The 27,410-nt window shown below is 63.4% G+C and overlaps 1 protein-coding gene across 5 annotated transcripts; it reads left to right on the plus strand.

Moving 5' to 3' along the window:
* The first annotated feature begins 1,543 nt into the window (after positions 1 to 1,543).
* Positions 1,544 to 26,563, plus strand: SEMA6B (semaphorin 6B). 5 transcript variants are annotated; one of them, XM_086699432.1, is made up of 17 exons: positions 1,544 to 1,662; positions 17,309 to 17,458; positions 17,605 to 17,728; positions 19,315 to 19,375; positions 19,531 to 19,593; positions 19,941 to 20,042; positions 20,444 to 20,534; positions 20,882 to 21,001; positions 21,482 to 21,570; positions 22,245 to 22,462; positions 22,941 to 23,072; positions 23,299 to 23,448; positions 23,617 to 23,799; positions 23,877 to 24,023; positions 24,647 to 24,724; positions 24,834 to 24,892; positions 25,265 to 26,563. In XM_086699432.1, exons 2-17 carry the CDS (start codon positions 17,338 to 17,340, stop codon positions 26,227 to 26,229), a joined length of 2,703 nt encoding a protein of 900 aa, XP_086555558.1. In that variant the 5' UTR covers positions 1,544 to 1,662; positions 17,309 to 17,337; the 3' UTR covers positions 26,230 to 26,563. The 5 variants fall into 5 exon arrangements, with proteins under 5 accessions (XP_086555558.1, XP_086555555.1, XP_086555553.1 ...); XM_086699429.1 differs by lacking the exon at positions 1,544 to 1,662 and adding an exon at positions 16,218 to 16,540; XM_086699427.1 differs by lacking the exon at positions 1,544 to 1,662 and adding an exon at positions 16,219 to 16,570.
* The last annotated feature ends 847 nt before the right edge of the window (positions 26,564 to 27,410 follow it).

Here is a 27,410-nt window from a genome sequence, read left to right on the forward strand (position 1 = left end):
AGGCCTGGCGGCCTGCGGAGGCTTGTGGTCTCAGGGACGGCCCCCTGGCTCGTCCCTGGGCTAGGGGACCTGGAAAAGCTGGGTTGTCTCCACAGATGCCAGGGAGGCCGCAGGTTCCCCGGGACCCAGTGTATCCTGAGGAGTAGGGTTCAAAGTCCGAACCCCACTTCCCTGCCGCGTGCGTGGCCAAAGGGAAGCCACATGCCCTGTCCGAGGCAACCCCCCACCCCCACCCCAGGCTGCTGGGAGCCAGCGAGGGGACAAAGTGGGTAAGGCGTTCAGTAACCAGCAGCAAGAGAGGTAATGCTTTCTTCTCATCGCTGTGTGATGTCAGGCAAGGTCCGTGACCTCTCTGTGCCCCAGGGTGCCATCTAGGGCGGCCTCGTGGGGCTTCCGTGAGGAATGAATGAAATGATTTGTTTACTGGTCGTTCCGAAGAGGCCAGCGCATTGCATGTGTGTGTGTGTGTGTGTGTGTGTGTGTGTGTGTGTGCCCAAGAAGTGTCCCTAGATAAATACATAATAGCATCAAACATTTATTGAACACCTACTTTATAGCGGGGATGCCAGAGGGCCCAGGACAGCACACGACCCAGTGGGGGAGATATACACGTCACACTCGCCCCCCCAGAGGGTCTCTTGCTGTTCTAAGGTCACAGAGGGTCAGGGAGTCCTCCCAAATCGAAAGACGGGTTTGTCTCGGAGTCCTGAAGGCAGGGGGCGGGGCGAGAGTGCTCCCCACCGACTCAGGGAGGTCTGCAGCCCCCACCCCCGGAAAACCCTTCCGGGACCAGGCCCCATGGGCGCTGGACAGAGGGCAGCCCGTGCGCCAGGATGCGGCCGGCTTGCCCAGGTTCAAGTCCTCGTTCTGCCAATTTCTGACTGGGTCACCTTGGCCGAGCCGCCTTCCTGTGCCTCAATTTCCTCACATGTCCACTGGGGGTTGTTGAACATCATGCCTGTGGGTTGAATAAATGACCTCATGGATGAGAGGGGCCCCGTAGACCAAGGGGTTCGTGATACCGCATCACCTCCATCATCCCCTTGGGTCTGATTGGGGATGAATCCCGGAGACGCGAGTCTGGCCAGAGCGCACGAGACCAGGGAGTCGGGGGGTGGGGGGGTGGTGGTGGCAATCAGGCCCCCCTACCTAGACAAAAGCAGGGTGCCTTCTCTTGGGTCCCTCCCCTACCCCCACGTCCGCCTCCAAGCGCCTCCTGCCGCCCACCAGGCTCCTCCCTCCGTTCCGCGCCGCCGTAGCTCTGGGCCGGGTTTTGCGTGGCTCCAGCCCCGCTTTGGGGTGGGGGGGGGGGGTGTCCGAAGCAGGGGGGGGGCGGAGGTGGCGGAGCCGCGAGTCGCAGCGGCGGCCGCGGCGGGCGGAGGAGATGCGGCCGCGGCGCGCCCCGGGTCCGGCCGCCGCGCAGCGCCCCCCCCGGAGCCGACGCCAGCGCGCCGGGGGCCGGGGCTGAGCCCCCTCCCCCAGCGAGGCGCCGCGGCCCGGGGGCGGGGAGAGCGCGCGCCCCCAGCCCCCTCCCCGCACGGGATGCCCGGCTGAGCCGGCCGGGCCGGGACAGGTGCGCGCACGGACCCCCCCCCGCCCCCCCGCCCGCGCCCTCCCGCCCTCGCGCTCCCTCCCGCGCACTCGCGGCGCGGCGGCTTCGAGGTAAGCGCCCCGGGGCGTCTGCGAGAGGGGGTTGGGGAGGCGCAGCCCGGGGGTGTCCGTCGGCACGCAGCAGGGGGGCTCGATCGCTGACCCGGGTGGCCGGGTCAGGAGCCAGGATGGGGGCCTGAGGGCCCCGCCGCTCGGAGGGGTGATGGATTGGGCCGGTGAGGGGGTTTGGGGAGCGCTATCGCGGGAGGATCTAACTGTCAGCAACGCCACCGGGGAGGGGGCTGGGTTTTAGGGGGGTGGCTGCATGGAACGGTGTATTGGGGGTCCGGCGGCAACGCTGGGAAGGGACTGGATTGGGGCCTGGGGCGCTGAATGAGGCACCATAATGAGGGAGTCTAATGGCACCGCAGCTGGGGGGGGCCTGGATGTGGAGCTATAATGGGGGTTCTGTCGGCACCGCAGCGGGTGGAGACTTTGTCCGGGGGGGGGGGGGCCGGGGGAGGCACAATAACGGGGCTCGCGGCTGCGCCGCCGGGGAGCTGGATTTGGGCCCAGGTGGGGGGTTCAGGGCCGGCCGGGGCCTGCTGGCCGGGGGTGGGGGGGGTGGTGCTGGGGGGGCGGAGCCCGGAGAGCTAAGTCGAGGCCGACCCGGCACCGGTGTGGTGGTCCCGGCACGGCGAGGCCCCTCCACCCCACTCCGCGGTCCAGCCGCCGCACCTTGGGTGCCCCTGAGCCCTTTCCAGCCTCACGCCCGGCCCAGAACGAGTCCAGGGCGCGGGCCGCGGGGGAGGGGCCGCGGGGGGGGGGGCGGAGAGAGCCAGCCGGTCCGATTCCCCCCCCCCGTTGCAGCGGGGGCCCCGGGGTTCGGGGGCCCCCCAAGAGCTGACAAAGGGACAAAGAAAGCGTCTCTCTCTGAGCGCGCCGGGAGAGGTGGGGGCGCCGAGTGTGGCCCCCCTCCTGCGGGCGCTGATTGGTCCCCGGGGTGGGGGTCACGTGCCCCCCCCCCCCCCCCCCCCCGCCCTGCTCTCCGCCTGCAGGCGCGCTCCGAGTTTAGGGCACCTCCCAGAGGGGGCGCTGCCGGAGGACACCCCCCCACCCCCATGCCCCTGCCCCTGCCTGGGACGCGTAGATGCCGGAGCCGGGAGTGCGATCCACGGACCCTCCACCGCCGTTCGGCTCTAGCTGGCTGAGGTCTTTGGCACCTCCCCCTAAGGTTGTTACCTTTGACCCACGGACCGGAGGGGAACTGAGGTTTGCAGTCAGGAGAAGGGGCCCTCAAGCTTTGGGGGTCTGGGTTTGGGCTTAAGGAGGAAGGTGGGGGGGTGGCTAATGGCTGGGACCACAGAAGGGACCCCCCCACCCCGTTTACAAAATTGCATTTCTTGGTATTTCTCCGGGTTCCCTCAGCGTGTCAAAGGGTCCACATTCTCTCTCCAAAATCAAAGTTGGGTATCGCTGGGCACCCCCCACCCCCGCCCCACTCTATGGGCTCCCCACCCAGCCTCTTTCCCACATCCTCCTAGACGCTGTTGGTTTCCTTCAGGGGCGAATTCGGGGATGTGTGTGGGGAATTGCTCAAAACTCTACATAGAATGAGTGCAGGATGTGGCTGGGGCTCCCTGGTGCGGTCAGGGCCCACCTGGGAGAGGGTCCCAGGCTCTCTGGGAAGTTGGCTGGGAGGTCACCGAGGCCCCTAGGACAGGCGGTAGCAGCCTGGAGGAAGCCTCACTGAAATGGTGTCAGCCCTGAGTTGGCCCCGTTCCCGAGAGTGGATGGGGAAACTGAGGCCCAAGAAATTGGCAGAGCGGGCAAAGAGGGAGGCCGGGCCTGGCCTCTCCCGGGCTTGCTAGACAGGCTGAAGGAGGAAAGGAAGCGTCACATCATTGGAAACTGGATCCCAGCCCCTGTCCGTTCTGGGCTGTGTGGAAATTTAGACCTGAGGCTTCCAAGGCCCCAGCCCTCTCCAAAGAGGGACAGGCTGGGACTAAGAGGAGGAGCGCAGCTGTGCGACCTCAGACAGGTGTCTAGCCCTCTCTGGGCTGCCATGTCCGCAGGAGGCGATCTTTGGGTTTCGGACCTGAGCGGAGGGAGATGAGACAGAGAGAGGTCACGCAAGAATGCCCTGGATTCGCCCCCCTCCACTCTCCCTGGTTCCCACCTACCTTCTGCCAGAGCTGAGCACCCACGGTCCTCGGGGTCCTGTCACCTCCTCCGCTTTGAGGAGAGAAGGTGTCTCAGAGCGGAGGCATTGCTTACCCGGGAGGGGCTACCCCACTGCTAGGCTTCTGTGCCCGCCTTTGTCCACTGGGCAAAGAAGGTGCTGGAGACGGGCTGGAGTTGCTGGGGTTACCTGGGGCTGGACCTGGAAGATAGAAATCAAACTGTCCTTGGCAAGGTGACTGACCCTGACGTCAGCCAGCAGGACAGGTGAGCTGGGTCCCTGGAGGCTGGAGGACATGCCGGTCGCTCCCGCCTCCTGGGACAGTGGTATCCCTGGCTGACCCTGGGGTGTGGCCCTGTCCCGGGTGCCTGGCCCTTTGTCAGGAGATGCTGGGTGTCCGGGGAGGCCCGGAGCCAGCGTCGGGACAGGTGGAATCAGGGAAGACTGCCTGGAGGAGGGGGTGGTGGCATCAGACTTGAGGGAGGGGAAGGGTGTTGCCAGGAGAAGACGGGGACAGGGATTCGAGGTCGAGGGGGTGCCCAGTAGAGCCACGCGGGGTGTGTTGGGGGAGCCCTGAGCGTCTGGCCCATTTTAGGGGTGGGAGACCACAGGCAATAGACCCGAGAGGTGGCTGGGGGCTGAGGATGCCAAACTGACGAGCGAGCTTTATCCCAAGAGCAATTAGGAGCCATGGGAGGTGTTAGAGCAGGAGAGGGAATGGGCAACGTTTTAGACCTTGAGCAGCCGGAAGGAAGCGTAGCTACCAGGCTCCTGGAAACCAAGGGAGCTGCCTGATGGGGGGTTGGGGGGCGGGGGGAGAGTTGTCCGTCCCGAGAGGTTGGACAGCCGTCTTTGCAGAACCCTGGAAAAATCATTCTGGCATCGGTCAGGGCCCAGGTGACCCTCCACATTTCTTTTCTTTTTTTTTTAACTTTTTAATGTTTATTTATTATTTTTGAGAGGCAGAGCGTGAGCAGGGGAGGGACAGAGAGCGGGGCGGGGGGGGGGAGACACGGAATCCGAAGCAGGCTCTGGGCCCTGAGCAAGGGGTCCGCACGGAGCCCGACGCGGGGCTCGAACCCACGGACCGCGAGATCACGACCTGAGCCGGAGTCGGACGCTCAACCGACGGAGCCACCCCGGGGCGCCCCCTCCCGAGTTGCTTTTCAATGTCCGGGTGCCGTGGGTGTTTTGAACTGTCATGGTTGGGATCCGGTAATTCTGAAAGTCTAAGCCACTTGAGGGGCTGGGGACCCGTAGGCGGATTCCTCCAAGGCCCAGCAGTGATCTGGTTTGACCGCGAGCGTGGCCTCGTTTAGCAGAAGTAGGGAAATTGAGGCTCAAGGCAGCCCCAGACGCGGGCTCCAGCCACCTGCCCCCCATCCTGTGGTTGAATTCCCTGGGAGCCGGCTGCAGACCGACCCCCCCCCCACCCCGTCCTAGACACCCCCACCGTTGCCCACAGCGCAGGTCTGGCCTGTCAGAGCCAAGGTTCAGCGGGTGGCCTGATAGGTCTGGACCCAAGCCATGTATTCTCTCATTAGCACGGTCATTGTCACCTGGCCTTTGGGGACATCCACGTAAAGTGACAGCCATTAGATTATGCTACAGAGGTGACTTGGGAGGCCAGAGACCCCTCTTCCATTCCTTTGGGCAGGGATACGGGGCCCCCCACCGGCTCTGCCTCTGTGACCCTTCACTGGCCGTCCCGGGGCCTGCCGGGAGGGAGGCCGAGGCTGGCGAGGACTACATTTCCCAGGATGCACCTTGGCCCTGGCCGAGCCTGCCTTCCAAGGGCAGATCTAGGGGAGAACTTCCCAACTGCAGGAACCCAGAGGAGGATTGTGGATTCTCAGAGGAGCCCTGGGGGAGACCTGGTCCCGGGGAGTTCGGGAGACGCTCCTGGTGGCCCCCGTGTGCCATGCTCCATGCTGGGTGACCCTGGGATCCCCGAGAAAGAGGCTTTAGCTCTAGTGCTTGGTGAGCTCTCAAGGGGCTTCCAGGGTGGAGAAGAGGAAACAGGCAGACGCCAGCCTTTTCTGCCACGTGGAGTCAGAGCCCAGGCACAGGGAGCAAATGGGGCCGGGAAAACTTGGTCTCTGCCCAGTGGATCCGAGAAGATGAATGGAGGAGGGGCATGGAAGCTAGGGCCATGACGGATGTGTAGGAGTTCCCAGTGCAGGCGGCTACACGTTTTCTGAGAGTTCCAGACCCTCCTCCCTTTCCCGGAGCCCCAGGAGTCAGAGCCCCTGGGCAGTTGAGACAACCTCACTGAATTATTGGCCTTAGAGGATTGCCCACCTGGATCAGACTTAGCTGGGTTGGAATCCATGGCTTTGCCCACTCACTCACTCGCTCTTGGAGGCTCAGTGTACCCATCTGTAAAACAGAAATGCTATTCTCTCTTCTTTACGGTTGACCATTTAAAGAAGGAGACACAGGCAAAACGCCAGGGCAAAGTCGTGTTGTTTTTCTTCAGAAAAAGTAACAAGTTTGAAAAGCAGGAACCTGTAGCCTCTGGCCCCGACCTCACTTGGTGCTGTGAGGTCTTTGCTTTCATCTGATGAGTCGACAGATATTTAATCAGTATCTGCCATGTGCTAGGTGCTGGGTCCCCAGCAATGACCAAGACAGACTGGGCCCTGCCTTTGTCGAACTCACAGCCGGATGGGGACACGGATCCCCACTAGGGAGGTAAAGTAAATTCAGTATAAGTTTGCTGAAGACAATCATCCGGGATGATGTAGCTGAGGAGGGCGGGGCTGTTTTAGCCGATGGTGTCAAAGAAGCGTGTCTCTGAGGAGGTGGCATCTGAGCTGAGACCCGGAAAATGAGAAGGAGCCAGAGGTCTGGAGGAAGAGCATTCCAGGAAGAGGGTATAGCCAGTGCAAAGGCCCTGGGGCAGAACCGTACCAGGTGCGTTGGAAGCCCGTGTGGCCGGAACAGAGTGAGGGGGAGAGGGGGAAAGGGGGGGGCAGATTGTGCAAGGCCTTGGGGGCCTCAGGGGACGGCTCGGGCTTTTACCACCAGTGAGGATGGAACCCTGGAGGGCTGAGGACCGAGGTGGGAGGGCGGCACCTGACTAAGGTGCTCACGGGCGCCCTCTTATGACTGACGTGGGGAAGAGAGTCTGGGAGCGGCAAGGGCCGGGAGCTGGGAGGCCAGGGCAGAGGCCGCCGCGCTGGTCCAGGCGAGCGATGCTGGGGACCAGACAGGCTGCGGCAGGAGACAGGGAAAGGAGTTGGCGCGTGGGATAGACTTGGGACTTGCCTGCAGAAGGATGTGGCGAGAAACCGAGGGCCCCTTTCTCTGAGGGGTAGGGAGTACTGGGGTTGAGCGTCTGGGTTCAAGTCCTGGCTTGGCCATTTCCTGGCTGTGCAACCTTGGGCCTGTCACTCACCCACCCCGGGCCTCAGTTTCTTCGACTGTAAAATGTAAGAAGAACCCCTCCCACCGACCCCACGGGTACTTTCTGTGGTGGCCGCAGCACTGGGCTGGCAGCGCAATACACGGCCCGGAGTGTTTTCTCTTACTTCCCTTTGCAGGTCTGAGCTCTGGGAGGAACGAGGCACAGACCGGGGTGGCAAATCTCCCCGGGGTCGCCCAGCAAGCAGGGGCCCCCGGCCCTCACTACTTTTCTCCACTGATGCGCTGTTCTCACGCCCCATCGTCACTCTGCCGACATCTCTGCCATTCCTGAGCCCTGACTCACCAGGACTTGTGGTCCATTCTGACCCCAGGGCCGTCCCCCAGGACCTCTCTCCCGCCTTTGTCTTCTTCAAGTTCATCCTTTCCCGGCAACACTTAGCCCAGCCCCGCCTGCCCGCCGCCCAGCACCTCTTAAACGCTGTCCCCTTGCAGACCTGTCCTTCTGGTCCCGTCCCCCTTGGGGATCCCTGTGGCCTTCCAGACGGGGCCTCTGGGAAGGGGCAAAGTGACTGGAGGAATTCAGGATGGAGGGGTGAGCCTGGGGGGGGGGTGGAGAGGAGGGCTCCCAGAATCCCAAGAAAGGAGGACCGGGCTGGCCGTCTTCTTGGACCCCAAGGGCAAGAACCGTATCTCTTTGTCCTCCCGGGAGTGGACCCCCTAGGGCCAAGCCTTATACCCCTCTGTCCCCCTAAACTGGGCCCCAAGAGCAGGGCCCAGCTCCTGTGTGTCTCCTTCAACTTGGGGCTGAGCACGGGGTCCGTCTGCCCCCAGGCCTACTTGGGAGTCTGTGGGGGTCTGCCCCCCCCCAACCCCAGCCTCACTCTGGATTCCCTAGGAGCCCCCAGCCCCCTCGAGTGGCCCCCTCCTGGGCCCTCTAATTACCCGCTGGGTATAAATGACACTTTAATTTCCTCAGAATGGCCGCCGCATCACGGAGAAAGGAGCCCCCCCTTCCCCCTTCCTAATTACAAGTTGCTGCTTCCGATTTGCCTCCTGGCGGCCCAATTTCCAAACAGTGATTAAAATTAATTACCCGGGAGCCCCCCCCCGCCTCCCCGTCTGGGCCCAGAGCCCCGGGGGCCTGTCCGTGTCCCCTACTTGAGGTCCTGCCGTCGTGCCCCTGCAACCTGTTCACCCCGGCTCCCCGAGTGGCCTGGGGACAGGAGAGCCTCTCTCCGGGTCTCCGCTCGCTTATCCGCAAAACGTTCATTGAGGCTGTGCAGGCTCGTGGCCAGATGGCACTTGGTGGGCCGGCGGCAAGAGGCAGCCTAGCCCCGCGGCCCGGGTTCAGATCCCGGCCGCACCCTTCTGTGGGCTGCGTGACCTTGGCCACGTGGCTTGACTTCTCTGGGCCCGTTTTTCCCACCTGTGAAATGGGGATGATGGTGCCCGTCTCTGCCCCACTGGGGTGGGGTGGGCAGGAAGTGTGAATGAAGCGTGGGGCACCATAGGGGTTTCATAAAATCTTAGCTGAGGTCCCCGCTCCGCTGGGCCGCTGGGGGGCGGACGCGGGAGGTGACTCGGGTACTCTTGAGTTCCGTCCCCTCCAAGTTCAGCATGCACTGCGCGTTTCCTGCCTGCCCGGCTGTGCGCCGAGCCCCCCACGACCCCCCCACCCCCCCAAGCACGATCACCACGGAGACTCCTGCCGTGAAGGTGCACAGAGCAGGTGCTCAGAGAGTCTGGAGCAAACGTGTCCTTGCGGCTTTTTGTACAAGTAGGGACTGCTCGCGGGACACTGGTCCAGCCGGTGTTAGTGGAGCACCTACTGTTGCGCCCCGGAGCTGGGGCCGTCATCCCCGATTTGCAGAGGGAGGAAGCAGAAAGGTCGGCCGCTGTGTCCCGGGCCGGGGAGGGATGAGTTAATGGGCATCGGGCAGGCGTCGGGGGGCGAGGGGGCCTCTCTCCCAGCCCCTCCGTGGCCAGGGCCCCAGGGACTCCCTCTGGGTGCTCTGCCAAGTTCCTAGACAGCCCCGAAGGCCGGCTGGGCTGAGACCGGGGGCGACTGAGGCAGCTGGAGAAGGCAGCTGTAAGCAGAGCCGGTAACTGGACCTGGATGGCACAGGGGCCGGCTGCCGGGCCGGGTTACTCGATCCCCCCGGGGACACCGGGCCCCGGAGCCGGAATCCTGGGGCGGTCAGGCTGTCAGGAGCTCCTTCTATGGAACTGGAAACGGGCATCCCGCCCCCATCTTGCCGTGGCAGATGGAGAAACAGGGGCTCCGAGCCTGGCCCTGAGTCACCGGGTCGCATACCCCTGTCTCCCCGCTGGAGCGGAGGCCCCGCAGGGGCAGGGCTTTGCCTGGAACTGTGCCCAGCATACAGCTGACACTCAATAATTGCTCATCTCATGAGTGACTGAATAGCTCCCAAGGTACAGGGAGCCAGAGTCGGGGAGTGGCCTCCAGGATGGGGAGGGGTGGTGGCTGGGGGAGCCCAGGGAGTGTCAGGCTCAGCCAGGGCAGTCAAGGAAGGCTTCCTGGAGGAGGGGACATCCGCATGTAGCTCATAGGGATGGCGAGCAGGAGTTGGCTCCAAGGAGGGAAAGCAAGGTTACTATGTCTGGGTGGTTGAGGGGTTCCTGGGGAGCAGCTGGGCCTTGAGAAGGCTGAACGCGTCCCTGGCAGAGGAAGACAGCCTCAGCAAAGACCTGGATGTGGGACGGGTGAATTCTGGGCATGCGTGGCAGAAGATGAGGGCAAGTGAAGATTAAGGTCATTGCCAGGGCAGGAGGGGTCCTGAAATGTCCGCGGATAGAAATCGGTTCTCTCTTCCGTGGGGGTACTAGGGAGCCATTGCAGGCCTTTGAGCAGGGTGTGGGCTGAGCTTGTGAAGCCCGGGAAAGAGTTGCTTGCGGGGAGGGGGATCGGAGAGGAGGGTGGCACTGCCCTTCGAGGCGAAATTCTCACAGGCCCAGGGGGGGAATGCCCAGCTTGGGATCGAAACTCCAACCTCCAGGCCTTTTGCTTCTGGGAGCCTCCGGAAGCAAGAGGGGTTTCTGGGAGACTGGAAGGAGAACTTCCCTGCTAAGGCCCAGAGGATGGGAGGCCCCCCCAGGGGCCTGCTTATTCCTGAGGAGCAGTGGCCACACCCCCCAACCTGCACTTGGAAATCAGGGGTGATGTTTGCATAATAACAGCGACGACGATGATAGGGGCGCCTGGGTGGCCCAGTCGGCTGAGCATCTGACTTTGGGCTCAGGTCACGATCTCGCGGTTCCTTCAGTTCCAGCCCCGCGCTGGGCTCTGTACTGATGGCTCAGAGCCTGGAGCCTGCTTCGGATTCCGTGTCTCCGTCTCTCTCTGCCCCTCCGCCGCTCATGCTCTGTCAAACAGCGACAATGACAGGAATGACCACTGTGGGCCAGTCACCCTGTTCAGCGCTTCCTCTGGAGCTGGGCTGTCCGGGGCCACTGGCCACGTGTGGCTGTTGAATCACGCGTGGCCGGCCCGAATCCAGATGTGCTGTCAGTGTGGAACACATGCCAGATTCCAAAGATTAAACGCGAAAAACAGCGTGTTGAAATGTCTCGTTAATCATTTTTACATTGATTACTTGCGGAAATAACAGTATTTTGGACCCATTGGGTTAAATAAATTATTGAAACGAGTTTCCCCCTTTGAGTGTGGCCACCAGGAAATTCAAAGTGACACATGTGTGCACACGGCTTTCTGCTGGATGGCGTTGGTCTGGATTATGCCTTCCTATCGCCACAGCAACAGTGTCGGGTTGGGTTTGTAGCCGCCTGCTGCTTATAGGTGGGGACACTGAGGCCCACACGGGGGAAGTGGCCGTCGGAGGGCTCACAGCGGACAGGAGGCAGTGCCGGGATTCGGACCGGGGACATACGAGTCTGGAGACGGCTGCCCTGCAGGGTTTTCTGTCCAGCCCTCATTCTGGGCCTCAGTTTCCCCAACCCACCAAGATGAGGCTGGCTGGGGTGGGAGGGTGGGTAAGACCCCGGGGTTGGCCAGCTGGGTGCCCACAGTTAATGGAGGTCCGTGGAGACAGTTTGAGGGCCAGAAAGCCATCAGTGGGGGTCGCAGGCAGCAGCCTCGTGGGGGGCGCGTGCACACACAGGCAGACGGCCTGCCATTGCTGGGGCACACGCGTGTGCCGTGGGCGCATCTACGGATACGCGTGAACACACAGAAGCTCACAGGGGCCCGTGGGCGTCCGCGGGGAGGACCCACACACCTGCAGACACTTGCGTGTTGTGGGGGTGACAGGCAAAGTGGAACCAGGGAGGAGGGCAGATCCGGATTCAAGCCCTGATGCTGACACTTAGTGCATTCGCTTACGAGCCATTATTGAGCACCAACGGTGTGCCAGACGCTGCGGGGACATCAGTGGGCCGACACATACCCAAGACTGCCTGCCGTCACAGGGCTCGGCGTCCAGGGGGGCGGATGGGTGGGCGACTAGGTATCCACGCATAAAGTTTGACGTGCGCCCCGATCCCTGCGAGATCTGACTACAAGCGGCCTCCGGTTGGGCAGGTCTGGGTGGGGCCCTGGGACTCTGCATTTCTAAAAAACAAAAAAAAGATTTTTTTTTTTTTAATTTATTTTTGAGAGCGAGAGAGAGACAGAGCGTGAGCGGGGGAGAGGCAGAGAGAGAAGGAGACACAGAATCGGAATCAGGCTGCTGGCTCACAGCTGTCAGCACAGAGCCCACCGTGGGCCTGGAACTCGGGAACCGCGAGATCATGACCTGAGCCCAAGTTGGGCGCTTGGCCCCCCGACCCCCCCCCCCCCCAGGCGCCCCCTCCCCCTTTCTGTATTTCTAAGGGCTCCCAAGTGAGGCTGATGCTACAGGTCTGAGGAGTGGCAAACGGGCTAAATCGGACCCTTTGGGAGTGTGGGGTGGGGAGGGGAGCAGGGGAGCAGGGGTGCGGGGAAAGGGTAGGGGCTACTAAGGTGAAAGGAGGTGGGAGCCCTCGAGGGCTGTGGGCGGAGGCGGGGGGAGGGGGGCGGGACCTGACTCCGGTGCTCACGGGCGCCCTCCGGTGGCCGCTGCGGGGATGACGGCTGGGGGCGAGGGCGGGAGCCCGAGAACCGGGGTTGCGGGGGGGACCGCGCTGGTCCGCGCGGTAGATGAGGCGGGCGCCCCGGGAGCGGACTGGGAAGGGAAGGGGTGAGAATTCCGGATAACTGTGAAGGCAGGGCCCACGGGGCTTGCCGGCGTTGGGCGTGAGGGTGAGGGAATGAGGCTGGGGGCGGGGGAAGATCCGCAGGCGGGGCCTGAGGCATCAGCGGAGGCAGGGATGACGGGGGGGGGGGGGGGGGGGGGGGGGGGGAGGGGGGGGAGGGAGGAGCGGGGGGAGCACCGGCTGGCAGTCAGCAGATCCACCTGATCTGTACGATCCGCACCGTTCCGGTGAAACCCCCCGCCAGGTTTTATGTTTTCTCTGTTGTTTGCAACTTACCAGCTGATCCTAAAATTTATACCGAAGTGCCGGTGGGGGTGGGGCGGGGAGCGTAGCCCCGACGCCTGGGCCTGAAGGAGGGCCGGGTGGGAGTTTTCGGGAAGGAAACTGGACCGTGCCTCAGAGCGGTACGGTGCGGGGCAGACAGGAGGGCCTCCGGGCCAGCGGAGGAGGTGGAGAAGGCTTGAGGGATGTCGCCGTCGGCCTCAGTCTTCCCGTCTGTACAATGGGAGGGTGCGCCAAGAGGTGGCCGGATGGTCGGGGTTCCAGGGGAGAGGCCCTGCCCCAGCGTGAGCCCTCCCGGATGGGGGCTGACGCTCTATTGCTCTATGACCGTCCCTTCTGCTCCCCAAGGGCACGAGTGTCTGTCCTCGGGGCTGCTGGCAGGGGCGCCTCGAGTTTCATGGAGAGGAGCAGATGGTCTGGGGGGGACGGGGGGGTGGTGCTGAGGCCTCCATAACCCCGGGTCAGGGGGTAAACTGAGGCCACGCGCAGCGGGTGGGCCCCCGAGGAGCCCGGGCTTCCCAGAAAGGGCATGTGGGTTTCAGTTCCGCATTATAATCCAAATAACTAATGTGGGCCGAACAGGTTTCAGTCTCAGCTCCGTGCTTCCATTTGGGCCAATGCACCTCAGTCTCCCCATCTGCATAAGGGGCACGTTAACGGCACCCACCTCTTGGGTTGCGTTGTGCTTGGATTCAATGAGTCCGCTTCGGTTTTTGCAATGCCTGGCGAGGAGCAGGTGCTTGGCGTTTGCCACCTGTATTTTTTTCTTCTAATTAAAAAAATTTTTTTTTAACGTTTATGCATTTTTGAAAGAGAGAGGCAGAGCGGGGGCGGGGGAGGGGCAGAGAGAGAGAGGGAGACACAGAATCCGAAGCGGGCTCCAGGCTCCGAGCTGCCGGCACAGAGCCCGATGTGGGGCTCGAACTCATGAACCAGGAGATCATGACCTGAGCTGAAACCGAGAGCCAGACACTGAAACGACTGAGCCACCCAGGCACTCCTGCTGCCTTTATTATGTATTGAGCTCCCACTGTATGCCGGGCCCTGCCCTGGGTGGTGGGGACACATAGCAGCCAAGACCCTGTCCTGCCCTCTCAGGAGGCTCACAGTCCAGTGAGGAAGACGGACAGCTGGTAGGGTGATCAGGGCACTGATGGGGGACACACAGGCCCCTAGGAGCCTGGAGGAAGCCCATTTGGGGTGATCTGGGAAGGCTTCCTGGAAGAGGCGGCTGAGACCCGAAAAACAAGTTTACCAGGCTACTGGGAGCAGGAAGGTGAACCAGGCAGAGGGAACAGCGTGTGCAGATGTCCAGGGGTGGAGACGGAAAGGTGGGGAGAAGCTGGGATGTCATTTTGAGGATACTGGGGAGCCATAGAAGGGTCTAGCGCAGAAGTGTTCAGCTGGGGGTGATTTTGCCTCCCAGGGAACACTGGACAACGTCTGGGGACATCTGTGGTTGTCACACTGCAGGGGGACCCTGGCATCAAGTGGGTGGGAGCCAGCCTGCTGCTCGACACCCCACGGTGCCCAGGACAGCCCCCCCCACCCCGCCCCGAGAGAACAGTGGCGCATGAATGCCACGGGTGCCAAGGGGAAGAGGCCCTGGTGAGATCTGCATTCTAGAAAGATTCCTTTGCTACCTTGAGGGGCATACTGAACGGGCAGAGGCGGGACTGGAGGCGGGAGCTGGGTTACAGAGCACTCAGGGCAGGGGAGGGGCGGGGAGGTCGAGACCCCACTCTTTGCCTAGGGGACCACCGGACTGTCCTTAAGTCGAGAACCTGGTAGGAGCAGCGGGTTCCAGCGAGAGAAGGCCAGTTTGGGACCCAGGGGTCCTTGGATGGATCCGTGGGGCGGGGGGCAGGTGGACAGGAGGAGGAAATGAACTTCCCAGCCTCGAGGTGCTGCATCACAAGGTTAAGAAAACCAGGAGAAGAAATTAGCCGTGGGGTCCCGCCCCAACCAGGCCCTCGGTCTGCCCACCCGTGCCCTGGGTCCTAAGTTACTGCCAGCCCCTCTGGGTGGAGGGTCGAGGGAATGGCCTGGGTGATTATTAATCTTGCGACCAGTTGTATGCTCAACAGCTAGGAGCAGAATCCTGAAGCCAGAGAGCCCTGGGTTCGACCCAGCTGCCACATCCTCTCTCGTGGGGCCATAGCCCCCGAATTGGACCCTCAGCCTTCACATCTGCAGAATGGGCCGAATATTACACCCCTCCTACTACAGCCACCGGGGGGCTCTGTGAAGTAATTCCTGGGAACCCCCCAGCCTCGCTTCTGGTACTTACTATGCCATCAGCAACAACAGGAATCAGAATAATCAGCATTTATTGAGCACCTATGGTGTGCTAACACCCACCACAGGCCTATGAGACCAGTGCTGTCACTGTGCCCATTTTACAGATGAGGAAACTGAGGTCCAGAGGCGGGGGGGGCGGGCGGGTAACCTGTCCAGGGTCACACAGCCTGGAAATGGCAAAGCTGGGATTTGGACCCTTGGAGCCTGGCTCCGGAGCCAGGCTCCAGAATGGAATGGAAGGTTTGTTTGACCCCACTCCTAGGCATGCACCCACAGGAGTTGAAAGGAGGGTCTCAAAGAGATGTTTGCCAACCCACCTGCACAGCAGCATCACTCGCGATAGCCAAGAGGTGGAAACAACACACGTTTCCGTCGACAGGTAGATGGATAAATAAAATGTGGTCCATCCACACGCTGGAATATGATCCGGCCTCAGGAAGGAAGGACGTCCTGCCGCCCGCCACCACGTGGATGGACCCGGAGGACACTGTGCGCGGTGACAGAAGCCGGACACAGAAGGACGCGTCCCGCGTGACCCCACGCACAGGGGGTCCTAGAGGCGTCCCGTCCACAGAGACAGAGAGTGGATGGCGGGAGCCAGGGCTGGGGCAGGGGCGGGGAGTCCGTGCTTCATGGGGACAGAGTCTCAGTCTGGGGAGATGGAAAGTTCTAGAGACGGAGGGTGGGGGTGGTTGCACGACAGCGTGAATGTGCTTAACTGACGTGTATACTGAAAAATGGTTAAGATGGTAAATTTAGGGGGCGCCTGGGTGGCTCAGTCGGTTAAGCGGCCGACTTCGGCTCAGGTCATGATCTTGCGGTCCGTGAGTTCGAGCCCCGCGTCGGGCTCTGTGCTGACAGCTCAAAGCCTGGAGCCTGCTTTGGATTCTTTGTCTCCCTCCCTCTCTGCCCCTCCCCTACTTGTGCTCTGTCTCTCTCTCTCTCAAAAATAAATTAAAAAATGTAAAAAAAGGTTTTTTAAGATGGTAAATTTATATTATATACATTTAATACAATGTCAAAAGAAAAATGTTCGGAAAAAAAAAAAAGGACAGAACCCCTGAGAGGCCAGGGTGACCCAGGCAGGTGTCGGGGAGGAGGTCAGGGGTCCAGCAGCAGGAGGGTTCGTCGGGCAAGAGCAGGCCGGCGGCCGCACTATGGGACTTGACTGCTCTGCGGTGGCCGTGGCCCGGGGCCTAGATCGGGGTCACTGGGAGCCATGGGTGGCTCCGGAGCAGGGGAGGGGCCAGGGAAGGAAGCTCTTAAGGAAGCAGAACCATGTTCCACGAACATGTGGGATCCGGGCGTCTGCTGAGTCACAAATCCCGGAAGCCCAGGGTCATGGAGAGGAAGCCACGCTGGTCCACGCAAGGCCTTCCTGTTTTTTGGCCCCAAATCCTCAGAGGCAGGGACTCCAGGGCCAAAGTTCCCACACCACCTTCACCTCCAGGGGTTCAGAAACCTGGGGCTCTGAGGCCAGGATACCGTGTGCCGATGTCCCTACTGCTCAGATGGGGAAACTGAGGCACAGGGCTTGCCCGAGGCTTCCCGGAAGGACGAGGCTGCAGGTTTCTTACTCAGGACGTCCGGACTGCACCCCTGCGGGTAGGGGTGTGGCGGGCTGGGTTCCAGAGGGTGAGTTCTGCTCACTTCCATCAACCGATCGTTACGTGAGGGGAAGTCTCCACTCTACACACCGGGAAGGTTCTTCAAATTATCTTCAACGGGAGGGTGACGCCAGCTCCCTTAAGAGGTAGTGAGGTGCCTGTCACAGAGGTATTCCAGCAGAGGCCAGAAAGGCCGGACTTGGGCAGGAAGTCAGACTAACGGGGGGCCTCTGAGGTCCCAGGCCAGCTGGCCTATTTTGCGATTCTAGTGTGGCAATTCCCAGATGGCGGTTTATAAAATTCCAAGAGACTTTGAGGGTCGGTGGTGGTGGTGGTGGTTTGAGCCTTTCATTTTACGAATGTTGTGTTTTAATTCGAAGGATTCTTGAATATATGTTTTGAGGCTGAATTATTTAAATACGTGTCTTGAAGTGTTGCTGTCTATCGTGACCATTCAGCGTTTTACAGTGATTGAAAACCCCCTTTGTTCAAAAGTTATTTAAACGTTGTCACTACGAAGTTGTTGGAAACCGTTTCCGGAGCTTTCACTGCGCTGTGGCCGGAAAGTTTTTCTGATAATTAGACTGAAGTGCGGCCATCACCGTTATTGCCGTGGTTGGGGGTGTTTTTTTGCCATTGTCCCCCCCCCCATGGGGAATTTTTTGGCTGCTTGAAGGGCCAGGCCGCTGCGGCTCGTGTGCGCCATCTCTCGGCGGTGGGCGGGACTGCAGGTCGCGCCGCTCACCGCCAGGCCCTTCGCTCTCAGGTGTCGCTTCTCGTCACCCCGACCTCGCCATGCGGACCCCGCGAGCGCCCCCTCCTCGCCCGGCCCCACTGCTCCTACTGCTGCTACTGGGGGAAGCTAATGGCCTCTTCCCCGAGGAGCCGCCGCCGCTCAGCGTGGCCCCCAGGGACTGTGAGTGGGGGGGGGTCCCAGGGGAGGGGGAGTCGCGAGGGAGGGTCTTGCTTCCCAGCTGGGTCTGCGGCCCACTTTCCTCAGGGGCTCACCAGGCCAGGCTCATCCCGGCCCGGGATCACACCCCTCCCCAACCCCTCCCCCAGACCTGAACCACTACCCCGTGTTCGTGGGCGGCGGGCCAGGACGCCTGACCCCAGCAGAGGGTACTGACGACCTCAACATCCAGCGGGTCCTGCGGGTCAACAGGACGCTGTTCATCGGGGACAGGTATGAGGGATTGTCGGGCAGAGTGTGCAGGGTGAGGCGTGGGGAGCAGGTGATAGCATTTGGGGGAGGTTTGCATGATGGGGCAGGTCGTTGGCTGGAGTACAGATTTGTGCCCTTGGGGTGTGATTTTTATAAAGGGTGCTGACTGAACTCTCTTGTGGGTACAGCCCGGTTTGCCCCCGGTGGGGACAGCTCTTTGGTCAAAACTCACTGGGTTTCTACAGAGGGTGCCGATGTGGGGCACGAGGGCTTCTCTGGGAGGGTGACATTTGAGTTGAGACCTGAGTGGGGTCCCCAGGCTTGGGGACATCTCGAGGGGGAGGGAGAAATCTGGGTAGAGAGCATAGTCTGTGCAAAGGCCCTGGGGCAGGATCCGGCCCGGTGTGTTGGAGGAACATTGAGGAGGCCCAACTGACTGGAGCAGAGTGAGCAAACTGGGAGAGGGTGAGGAGGGAAGGGCAGGGAGGGGACGGAGTGAGAAGGCAGCCCTGGAGGGCTGTGGGCAGAGGAAGGCAGGACCTGACCCAGGTGCCCACAGGCACCTTCTGGTGATGGCTGAGGGGAGGACGGATGGAGGGCAGGAGCAGGGGCACCAAGGCAAGGCTACTGCACTGGTTCAGGATAAACTAGGGTGGTGGCCGTGGACGGCATGAGAAGTGGGTAAATTCTTGATAGACATTAAAGGCAGAGCACATAGTATTGGCTGATGTGTGTTGAGGGTGACTCCTAAGTTGTGGCCTTCGTCCCTGGAAGCAGTGAGCAGCCTCAGCCAAGATGAGGGACAAGGCAGGAGCAGGTGTGGGGACAGTCGGGTGCAGCGTGGCCAAGCTGAGTGTGAGACGCCGGGGAGCCCCCACCCCCGCACGGAGACTCCAGGATCAGCCGGACCCCGAGTCTGGAGCTCGAGGGGAGGCCCGAGCTGGAGACAGGGCTGTGGGCATGGTGGGGCTGAGACGCGGTTCCAGTGCTCAGAGTGGACGAGGCTGCCCTGGAGAAGAGGCCGGAGGACCCAGCCTGCGTACCCGGGAAGGGGTGGGAGACGGAGGGGACTGGAGAGATGGGAGGAAAGCCAGGTGCCTGAGGCGCTCCCAGCCGGAGGGGGGACGGGCCAGACACTGCGGGCTAGGGGGAGGAATAGAGACCATGTGACTGCTGGACTTCGCACGAGGTCGCCAGTGACCTTGACCAGGGCAGTTTCTGCGGCATGGGGGGGGAGGGGAAGAGCCTGGGGGAGACTGAGAGGTGCCGAGAGGGCACCCGATGAAAGGGCTTTGGACAGTTCATCACGTTGGGTGTAGCCCCCTACGGCAGAGGGGCGTGTGAACGTGAGGTGGCCTATGTCAAGGTATGTGGGGCGTGCTGGAACCTGTGGGTCACTTTAGGGGACGAGGAGGCCTGTGGTGCCGGCGCAAGCACACGACGGCTCGTTCGGTGTTGCAGTTGCTTGGGGCTGAGGCTCTGGCACACCCAGAGGCGTGTTCGGTGTTGGATACGACTTCTGCCCCAGGGAGAACGGAGAGTGGGGGCAGGGGCTGGAGGCTCCCTTGCTCACCAACTATACCTTCCCCGCCCCCCCCCCCCCCCAGGGACAACCTGTACCGGGTGGAGCTGGAGCCCCCCACGACCACGGAGCTGCGGTACCAGCGGGTGAGGAGGGGACACAGGTGGGAGAGGTGGGGGCGCACTTGAGGCTTCTGCTCGGGGGGTGGGGCCTGACACGGTGCTGGGGAGCAAGAATTGGGCGCGCCCCCGCGGGGGTTCCTAGGGCTGCGGGGATCCCTCACCACTCCCTGTGCCCTCAGAAACTGACCTGGCGCTCCAACCCCAGTGACATCAACGTGTGTCGGATGAAGGGCAAGCAGGAGGTGAGTGGACCCTGGCCACGCCCCCAGCCGCTCCCGGATCCCGCCCAGCCCGGGGCAAATCTTCCTCGGCCTACATCCCAGGCCAGCACCCTCGTGTGGCCACGGCTCCGCCCAGAGCCTGGCCACGCCCCCATAATGTCCTCAGTCCTGGTCACGCCCACATCCCCGCCCCGCCCTCCACGGCCCTAGATCTGCTCTGCCCCGCCCCGCCCCCTACGCTGGGCACGCCCACATCCCCGCCCCGCCCCCTCCCAGATCTGCTCTGCCCTGCTCCCGCCCCCTGCACTGGGCACGCCCACACCCGTGACCACGCCCACCATGGCTTCTCTCTTCCCGCCCCATCCCAGGGCGAGTGTCGGAATTTTGTAAAGGTGCTGCTACTTCGCGACGAATCCACGCTCTTCGTGTGCGGTTCCAATGCCTTCAACCCCGTGTGTGCCAACTACAGCGTGAGTCTCCGCCCTTCGAAGCCCTGCCTGCCCCAGGCCCCAACCTCCTGGTCTTTGCTCACCTGCCCTCTACTGGCCCTACTCTAGCCTCAGGCCACATCACCTCCTTCGGGAAGTCTTGCTGGATAAGCCCTCCTCGGCCCCTCAACGGGAGCTCCAGAGGAGGCTTCCAAAGGAGATCAGGGAAGCCATAGCTACTTAAGCTACAAGCCAGTTATAGGATTAACTAGGATTGACTCTTAGACCCGTTCACAGATCAGTAAACTAAGCCCTAGAGAGGCTAAGTGAGCAAATCACACAGCATCCAGGGTAGAGCCACGATTCCCTGGGGCGGGGGCGGGGGACGGGGCTGCCAGGTGTGGCCAGGAGCTCTGTTACTCAGGCCCTGTCCCCCCCTGCAGATGGACACACTGCAGCCCCTGGGGGACAATATCAGCGGCATGGCCCGTTGCCCATACGATCCCAAACATGCCAACGTTGCCCTCTTCTCTGGTGAGTGTCCCCCAACTCTGACCGTCTGTTGGGACCCCAGCCCTGAGCACCGTGTGGCATTTTCCACTCTTGGAATTGGGTTATTATGAAGGCGGCTGGGAGACCATCTGTCCAGCTGGGAAGCGGGTAGAATCTCAACCACAGTCAGGACTCAGCCAAGGTCAGGGCTCAGCTGGGGGGTTGGAGATCAGCCTGGGTTCGGGCTTCGATGGGGTCAGGGCTCCGCCTAGGGACAGAGCTCCCCTGGGCTCTGGGCTCAGTCTTGGAAGATCAAGTACTGACCCACCCCACCCCTGGCCTCTATGATCTAATTTCTCACCTGCTTCCCCCCACTCACACCCATCCAGAAGGGATGCTCTTCACGGCCACCGTTACTGACTTCCTAGCCATCGATGCTGTCATCTACCGCAGCCTGGGGGACCGGCCCACTCTGCGTACCGTGAAACACGACTCCAAGTGGTTCAAAGGTGGGGTAGGCATTCATCAAATCCCCCCACCAGAATAAGAGTCCCAGCAGAGATGGAGGCGGGGGGGGGGGGCTCCTATTTCATCTTTGCAACTCACTGGCCTCTTTGAGGATAAAGCCAGAGGAAAGATTTGCGTTGGAGCTAAAGTAGAATTTGCTGGAAGCGGGTAGCTTAGAAGCCTGAAGTAGGAGTCACAAGAGGGTGATAGCAGGAGCTTAGCTCTTCAACACGTTAGGGAGGAAGGTGACCAAAATAGTAGACATTGCTGTTTGGGGAGGGTAGACACCGTGATTTTAGGATTCTGACACCCCACACCGCCCCCCTCCCCGAAAATTCTTTGAGTCTATTTTATTTTGCCTGGGTAATCAGCGAATGTCCCCCCTTCACTATAAAAGCAGTCACCCCATTTGATGTGTTCAGAGCCCCAGAAACACCATTTCTCGTATCAGGGGCTGGGTTCTGACCCCTCCTCTCCTACAGAGCCCTACTTTGTCCATGCGGTGGAGTGGGGCAGCCACATCTATTTCTTCTTCCGGGAGATCGCGATGGAGTTTAACTATCTGGAGAAGGTAAGGTCCGATCCTCACCCCCACCCTCCCACTGAGAGGCCCTTGCAGTGGGGCCTGGAGCTGAGAGGCTCTGGTCAGGGGCGGCGGGGAGCAGAGGGGGACCCACGAATCTCCACCTGGGGCGAGAGGGTCCGCCCTCTACCTCCAGTCCTCAAGACCGTCCACTCCAGCCAGGACCCGGCCTCTGAGGCCGGAAGACATTCACGGGTGCGGTTCATGGGTTTGAGGGCAGGGGACACTTCTGGCTTCCAGTCCTAGTGCTGTCGCTGTTGGCCTGTCCCCCCGCCCCGTCCCCCAGCCCTCTGTCCATCCTCTACCCGCTGCCCACTCCTCTGCCCACCCACCAACTCAACATCACCCAACCACCCACCGACGCACCCTCCCGCCCATTCGTCTCTACCCATCTGTCCATCCGTCCATCCACGGATAAAGTCCCTGGCCCATAGTGGGCGATCCGTAAACAGACGAGGTTCAGGGCCGCGTCGATCATCGCTGACGTCCCCCCGTTTCCGCTGGGGAACGCGTTGCTCAGAGGGGTGTGGCGACTGGGGTCCCTCAGGGCCACACTCCTCCGTCGTGGCCTGGCTGACGGCCAGCGCGGCCCGCGGGCGGGCCTTCCCGGACACAGGGCTCAGGCCCCCCCCCCCCCCCCCGTCTGTCTGCTGTTGCCCCAGGTGGTGGTGTCCCGAGTGGCCCGGGTGTGCAAGAATGACGTGGGGGGCTCCCCCCGGGTGCTGGAGAAGCAGTGGACGTCCTTCCTGAAGGCGCGGCTCAACTGCTCCGTGCCTGGCGACTCCCATTTCTACTTCAACGTGCTGCAGGCTGTCACGGGCGTGGTCAGCCTGGGGGGCCGGCCGGTGGTCCTTGCTGTCTTCTCCACCCCCAGCAACAGGTCAGAGGGCCCCGATGGGAGCAAACTGGGGCACTGGGTGGACGTGCGCGGAGGGGTCCCGCATTCGTCATGTATTTCCCGGGTCCATTCCGAGTTGGAGGAATAACATGTGCAAAGGCCCCGAGGCAGCAGTGAGTTTGGTAGGTTTCACCAATAGAAAGGAAGCCCCCGTGGCTGGAGAGGAGCAAGGGAGGGCGACGGTAGAGGACACGAGGGCAGAGGGGTGACGAGCCACTGGGAGAAGAGTGGACTATATCCTGAGAGCTCTAGGGAGCCATGGGAGAGTGAGGAGCAAAAGAGAGACAAGGCCACAGAGGAGCCCTGTTCAGGAAGCAGAGCGACCGGGTTGGGTGGGGGCATCTCCGGCCCAGGGGGCTGGACATCCGACAGCCTCACAGGGACAAAGACTCTCTCCCACACGCGTCCAAGGCCCTGCCCTCCGTCGGGCTCACCGCTCCCTTTCACCTAACTCCCCCAGCATCCCCGGCTCGGCTGTCTGCGCCTTCGACATGACGCAGGTGGCTGCCGTGTTTGAAGGCCGCTTCCGTGAGCAGAAGTCCCCCGAGTCCATCTGGACCCCCGTGCCGGAGGACCAGGTGCCACGGCCCCGGTAAGAGGCGCCCCCCCCCCGGATCCCGAAACGGGTGCCCGGGTGGGGGTCCTGACCCCGGGGACCGAGGGCTGGGACTTCCAGGTGGTCATCTGTGGCTGAGTTCAGCTGTACCCATTATACAGATGCAGAAAGCTGAGGCCGTTTGGGCAGGGCGGCAGGTCCCCCTGGCAAATCAGAGCCCCTGGGTGGGGATGTTCAAGTCCACCGCTTCCTCCCCACCTAGACCTGGGTGCTGCGCGGCTCCCGGCATGCAGTACAATGCCTCTAGCGCCTTCCCCGATGAGATCCTCAACTTTGTCAAGACCCACCCCCTGATGGACGAAGCGGTGCCCTCTCTGGGCCACGCGCCCTGGATCGTGCGGACTCTAATGCGGTCAGTCCCCATGCGTGGCGGGGGCGGCGGGGGCAGGCCCAGACCGGAGCCCGGCCTGGTGGTCTGTCTGTCCCGGATACACACCCGCGTCACCGCCCCCCGCGCGTCTGCCTTGCCTGGCCCGGGTGCGGTCTCGTCACGCCTGACCCCTGCCCGCCCTGGCCCCAGGCACCAGCTGACACGAGTGGCTGTGGACGTGGGCGCCGGCCCCTGGGGCAACCACACCGTCGTCTTCCTGGGTTCCGAGGTGGGCACCGTCCTCAAGTTCCTCATCTGGCCCAACGCCAGCGCCTCGGGCACCGCTGGGCCCAGTGTCTTCCTAGAGGAGTTCGAGACCTACCGGCCGGACAGGTGGAGTGCACAGAGGCGGCCCGGCGGGCGGGGCGGCGGGGCGCGCCCTTGACTCTTACCAATCCGCTCACCCCTAGGTGTGGACGGTTCAGCAGCGGTGAGGCGGGGCGGCGGCTGTTGAGTCTGGAGCTGGACACAGCCTCGGGTGGCCTGCTGGCAGCCTTCCCCCGCTGCGTGGTCCGCGTGCCCGTGGCCCGCTGCCAGCAGTACTCAGGGTGCATGAAGTGAGTGCCCTCTGGGGCGGGCTGCGGAGGTGACCCGGGGTGGGGGGAAGCAAGGGACAATGAGCACAGGAAGTGGGGAAAGTCCAATTCAAGTCCGGGGCCCGGCAGCCTCCTGGCTTATTGAAGAATGAGCCAGGCAGGGGACACCGCCCGTGCAAAGGCCCTGGGGCAGGATCGGGCCTGGTACGTTGGAAGAACAGCAAGGAGGCCAGATTGACTGGAGCAAGAGTGAGCGAGGGGAAGAGAGGGAAGCAGGGAGGGCAGGGAAGACCTGGGCTTTACCGAGGGGGGAGCCCTGGAGGGTTGTGGGTAGAGGAAGGCGTGAGACCTGGCTGACATCTTTAAGAGCAGCAGGTGCGGAAGAAGCTGGGGACCGGGGAGGCAGCTGTCTCCCCGCCTTTAAAGTGGGTGGCAGGAGCAGGTGTGCAGGCTGAGACCCCCCCTAGTCTCAGCGTGAGCCCCTCGACGCGGCGAAACCCTTTCCTGAGCCCGCTGTCCCGAGCCTCATCTCTAAGGGGGGGCGAGGGGGATAGTAGCCGCCGATTTGTCACAAGCACCCCTGGAATTGACACTGAAAGGTGCCTCGTAAGGGACTGTGGTTGATGGGTCACCGTCTGCTCTAGGAACTGTATTGGCAGTCAGGACCCCTACTGTGGGTGGGCCCCTGATGGTTCCTGTGTCTTCCTCAGCCCAGGCACCAGGTACTGGGGGACAGGGGGTGGGGGAGGGGGTCTGCCCCCCCCCTCTGACCATCAGGCTCTGAGAGAGGTTTCTGCTGACTGCCCCTCTCGCCCCCCACCTCCCCGTCAGAGGCACCTTTGAGCAGGACGTGTCTGGGGCCAGCACCTCAGGCTTAGGGGACTGTACAGGTAAGTGGAGTGCGCGCCCGCGCGTGTGCGCGTGGGTGTGTGTGTGCGCGCGTGTGTGTGTGCTGGGGGCGGGTGCTGGCCTCCGTCAGGGCATGGGAGGGGCGGGGGGCCTCACTTCCAGCAGGGGTGGCGGGGGAGGGACACAGAGAGAGAGGCCAAGAGACGGACACACAGACTCGGAGAGGACACACGGACCCCAGCGGACAGAGGGCCACAGAGATGCCACCGAGCGGCCGGCCGGACTCACTGGCGGAGGGCGGACGGCCGGCGGGGGCCAGCGGGGCCAGCGGGGCCAGCGGGGCGGGCGGTGCGGGGGACCCCAGCGTCCCCGCCGCCCCGGCTCACGCGGCCCCGCCCGCCCTCCCCGGCCAGGACTCCTGCGGGCCAGCCTGGCGGAGGAGCGCGCCGGGCTGGTGTCGGTGAACCTGCTGGTGACGTCGTCCGTGGCAGCCTTCGTGGTGGGCGCCGTCGTGTCCGGCTTCAGCGTGGGCTGGTACGTGGGCCTCCGCGAGCGGCGCGAGCTGGCGCGCCGCAAGGACAAGGAGGCCATCCTGGCGCACGGCGGCGGCGAGGCCGTGCTGAGCGTGAGCCGGCTGGGCGAGCGCAGGGCGGCCGGGGGCCGGGGCGGCGGCGGCGGCGGCGGCGGGGGCGGCGGGGGCGGCGGCGCCGGGGGGCCCCCCGAGGCCCTGCTGGCGCCCCTGATGCAGAACGGCTGGGCCAAGGCCACGCTGCTGCAGGGCGGCCCCCACGACCTGGACTCGGGGCTGCTGCCCACGCCCGAGCAGACGCCGCTGCCGCAGAAGCGCCTGCCCGCCCCGCACCCCCACGCCCTGGGCGCGCGCGCCTGGGAGCACGGCCACCCGCTGCTCTCGGCGTCCGCGTCCTCCTCCCTGCTGCTGCTGGCGCCGGCCCGCGCCCCCGAGCCGCCGCCCGCGCCCCCCGCGCCCCCCGTGCCTGGAGAGCCGGGCCCCGACGCGCGCCTCTACGCGCGGCCCGGCCGCGCGGCGCACGGCGACTTCCCGCTGACCCCGCACGCCAGCCCGGACCGCCGGCGCGTCGTGTCGGCGCCCACCGGGCCCTCGGACCCGGCCCCCTCCGCCGCCGCCGCCGCCGCCGACGGCCTCCCGCGGCCCTGGAGCCCGCCGCCCACGGGCAGCCTGCGGAGGCCCGGCCCCCACGGCCCGCCGGCCGCCGCCCTGCGCCGCACGCACACGTTCAACAGCGGCGAGGGCCGGCCGGGCGACCGCCACCGCGGCCGCCACGCGCGGCCCGGCACGGACTTGGCCCACCTCCTCTCCTACGGGGGCACGGACAGGACTGCGCCCCCCGTGCCCTAGGCCGGGGCCCCGACGCCTCGGCGGTGCCAGCCACGGGAACCAGGAGCGAGAGGGCCGGCCCAAGCTCTCCAGTGGGTGCTCACGACCCCCGCCCCGCCCCGCCCCGCGTGGGGGGCCCCCTCGGCCGCACGGAAGCACAACTAGCTCGGCGCCCCCGCCCCGCCCCGCCCGGGGCCGCGGGACACTGAGGCGGCGGTGGGGGCGGGGGTGGGGGCGGGAGGAATGTGCTGTGGATTTGAGGTTGACCTTCTGCGCGTGGATTTGGGTTTGTTTTCCAGTTGGCGTTTCTTTTGCAGATTTCTATCCAATTGCACAACTCCGTTCTTGGGGTGTCAGCCGGGGGAGGGGGGGAGGGGGACGCGGGGCGGGAACGCTTGGAGGCGGTGGGATGGGGAGGGGCCGCGTCTGCGACCCGAGCTCCCCACCCCCAGCCCCACCCCCCACGCCCCTCCTCAACCCAGGTTCCTGGCGTGTGTGGGTGTGCGTGCGCGTGTGCATGCCGTGTTCGTGTGCAAGGGGCCAGGAAGGGGAGGGACGTGTGTGTGTGTGTGTGCGCGCGTGCGTGCGCCCACGAGGGCTGCTGCCGGCGTGTGTGTGTGTGTGTGTGTGTGTGTATGTATGTGTCGAGGCGGGCCGCGCGTGCCGTGTACGTGTCCGTGTGCGAGGCGGTGGCCCCAGCGGCCTGGGCGTTGGCTGAGCCGGCGCCGGGGCTTCCAGAAGGCCGGGGGGCCTCCAAGGTGCCCGTTAGGACTTTGAGGGGAGACAAGCAGGCGTTTCGGGCAGGGGGGCCGGGAGGGCCTGCCCGGAAGTCACATTGGCAGCAGCTGTCCAAAGGGCTTGGTGGTCCGGGGGCGGGGAAGGCGGGCGGGCCCCACTGTAAATACGGCCCCAGGGTGGTCAGAGGGTCCCATGCCACCCGTCCCCTCGTGACCTCCCCCTCGACCTCCAGCTGACCATGCATGCCAGCTGAGTGGCCAGCTGAGTCCTGGACTCTCTCTGGACTTTGCCTCCCCCAACCCCCTCCCCATCAATAAAACTGTTTACAACCACCGGCCCCCCAAGGCTCTGGCTCTGCTCTGTCTCCTGGGGGTGGGACCTGGACCATGGTGTTGCCCCGGGGGTAACTGGGAGCCCCTGTGTCACTCGTGGTGGCAAGCAGAATTCTGGGGAGCTGGGTGTGG

This window comes from Puma concolor, chromosome A2, assembly GCF_028749965.1.
Source record: "Puma concolor isolate L17-30 chromosome A2, mPumCon1.1.hap2, whole genome shotgun sequence".
Lineage (NCBI taxonomy): Eukaryota > Metazoa > Chordata > Mammalia > Carnivora > Felidae > Puma > Puma concolor.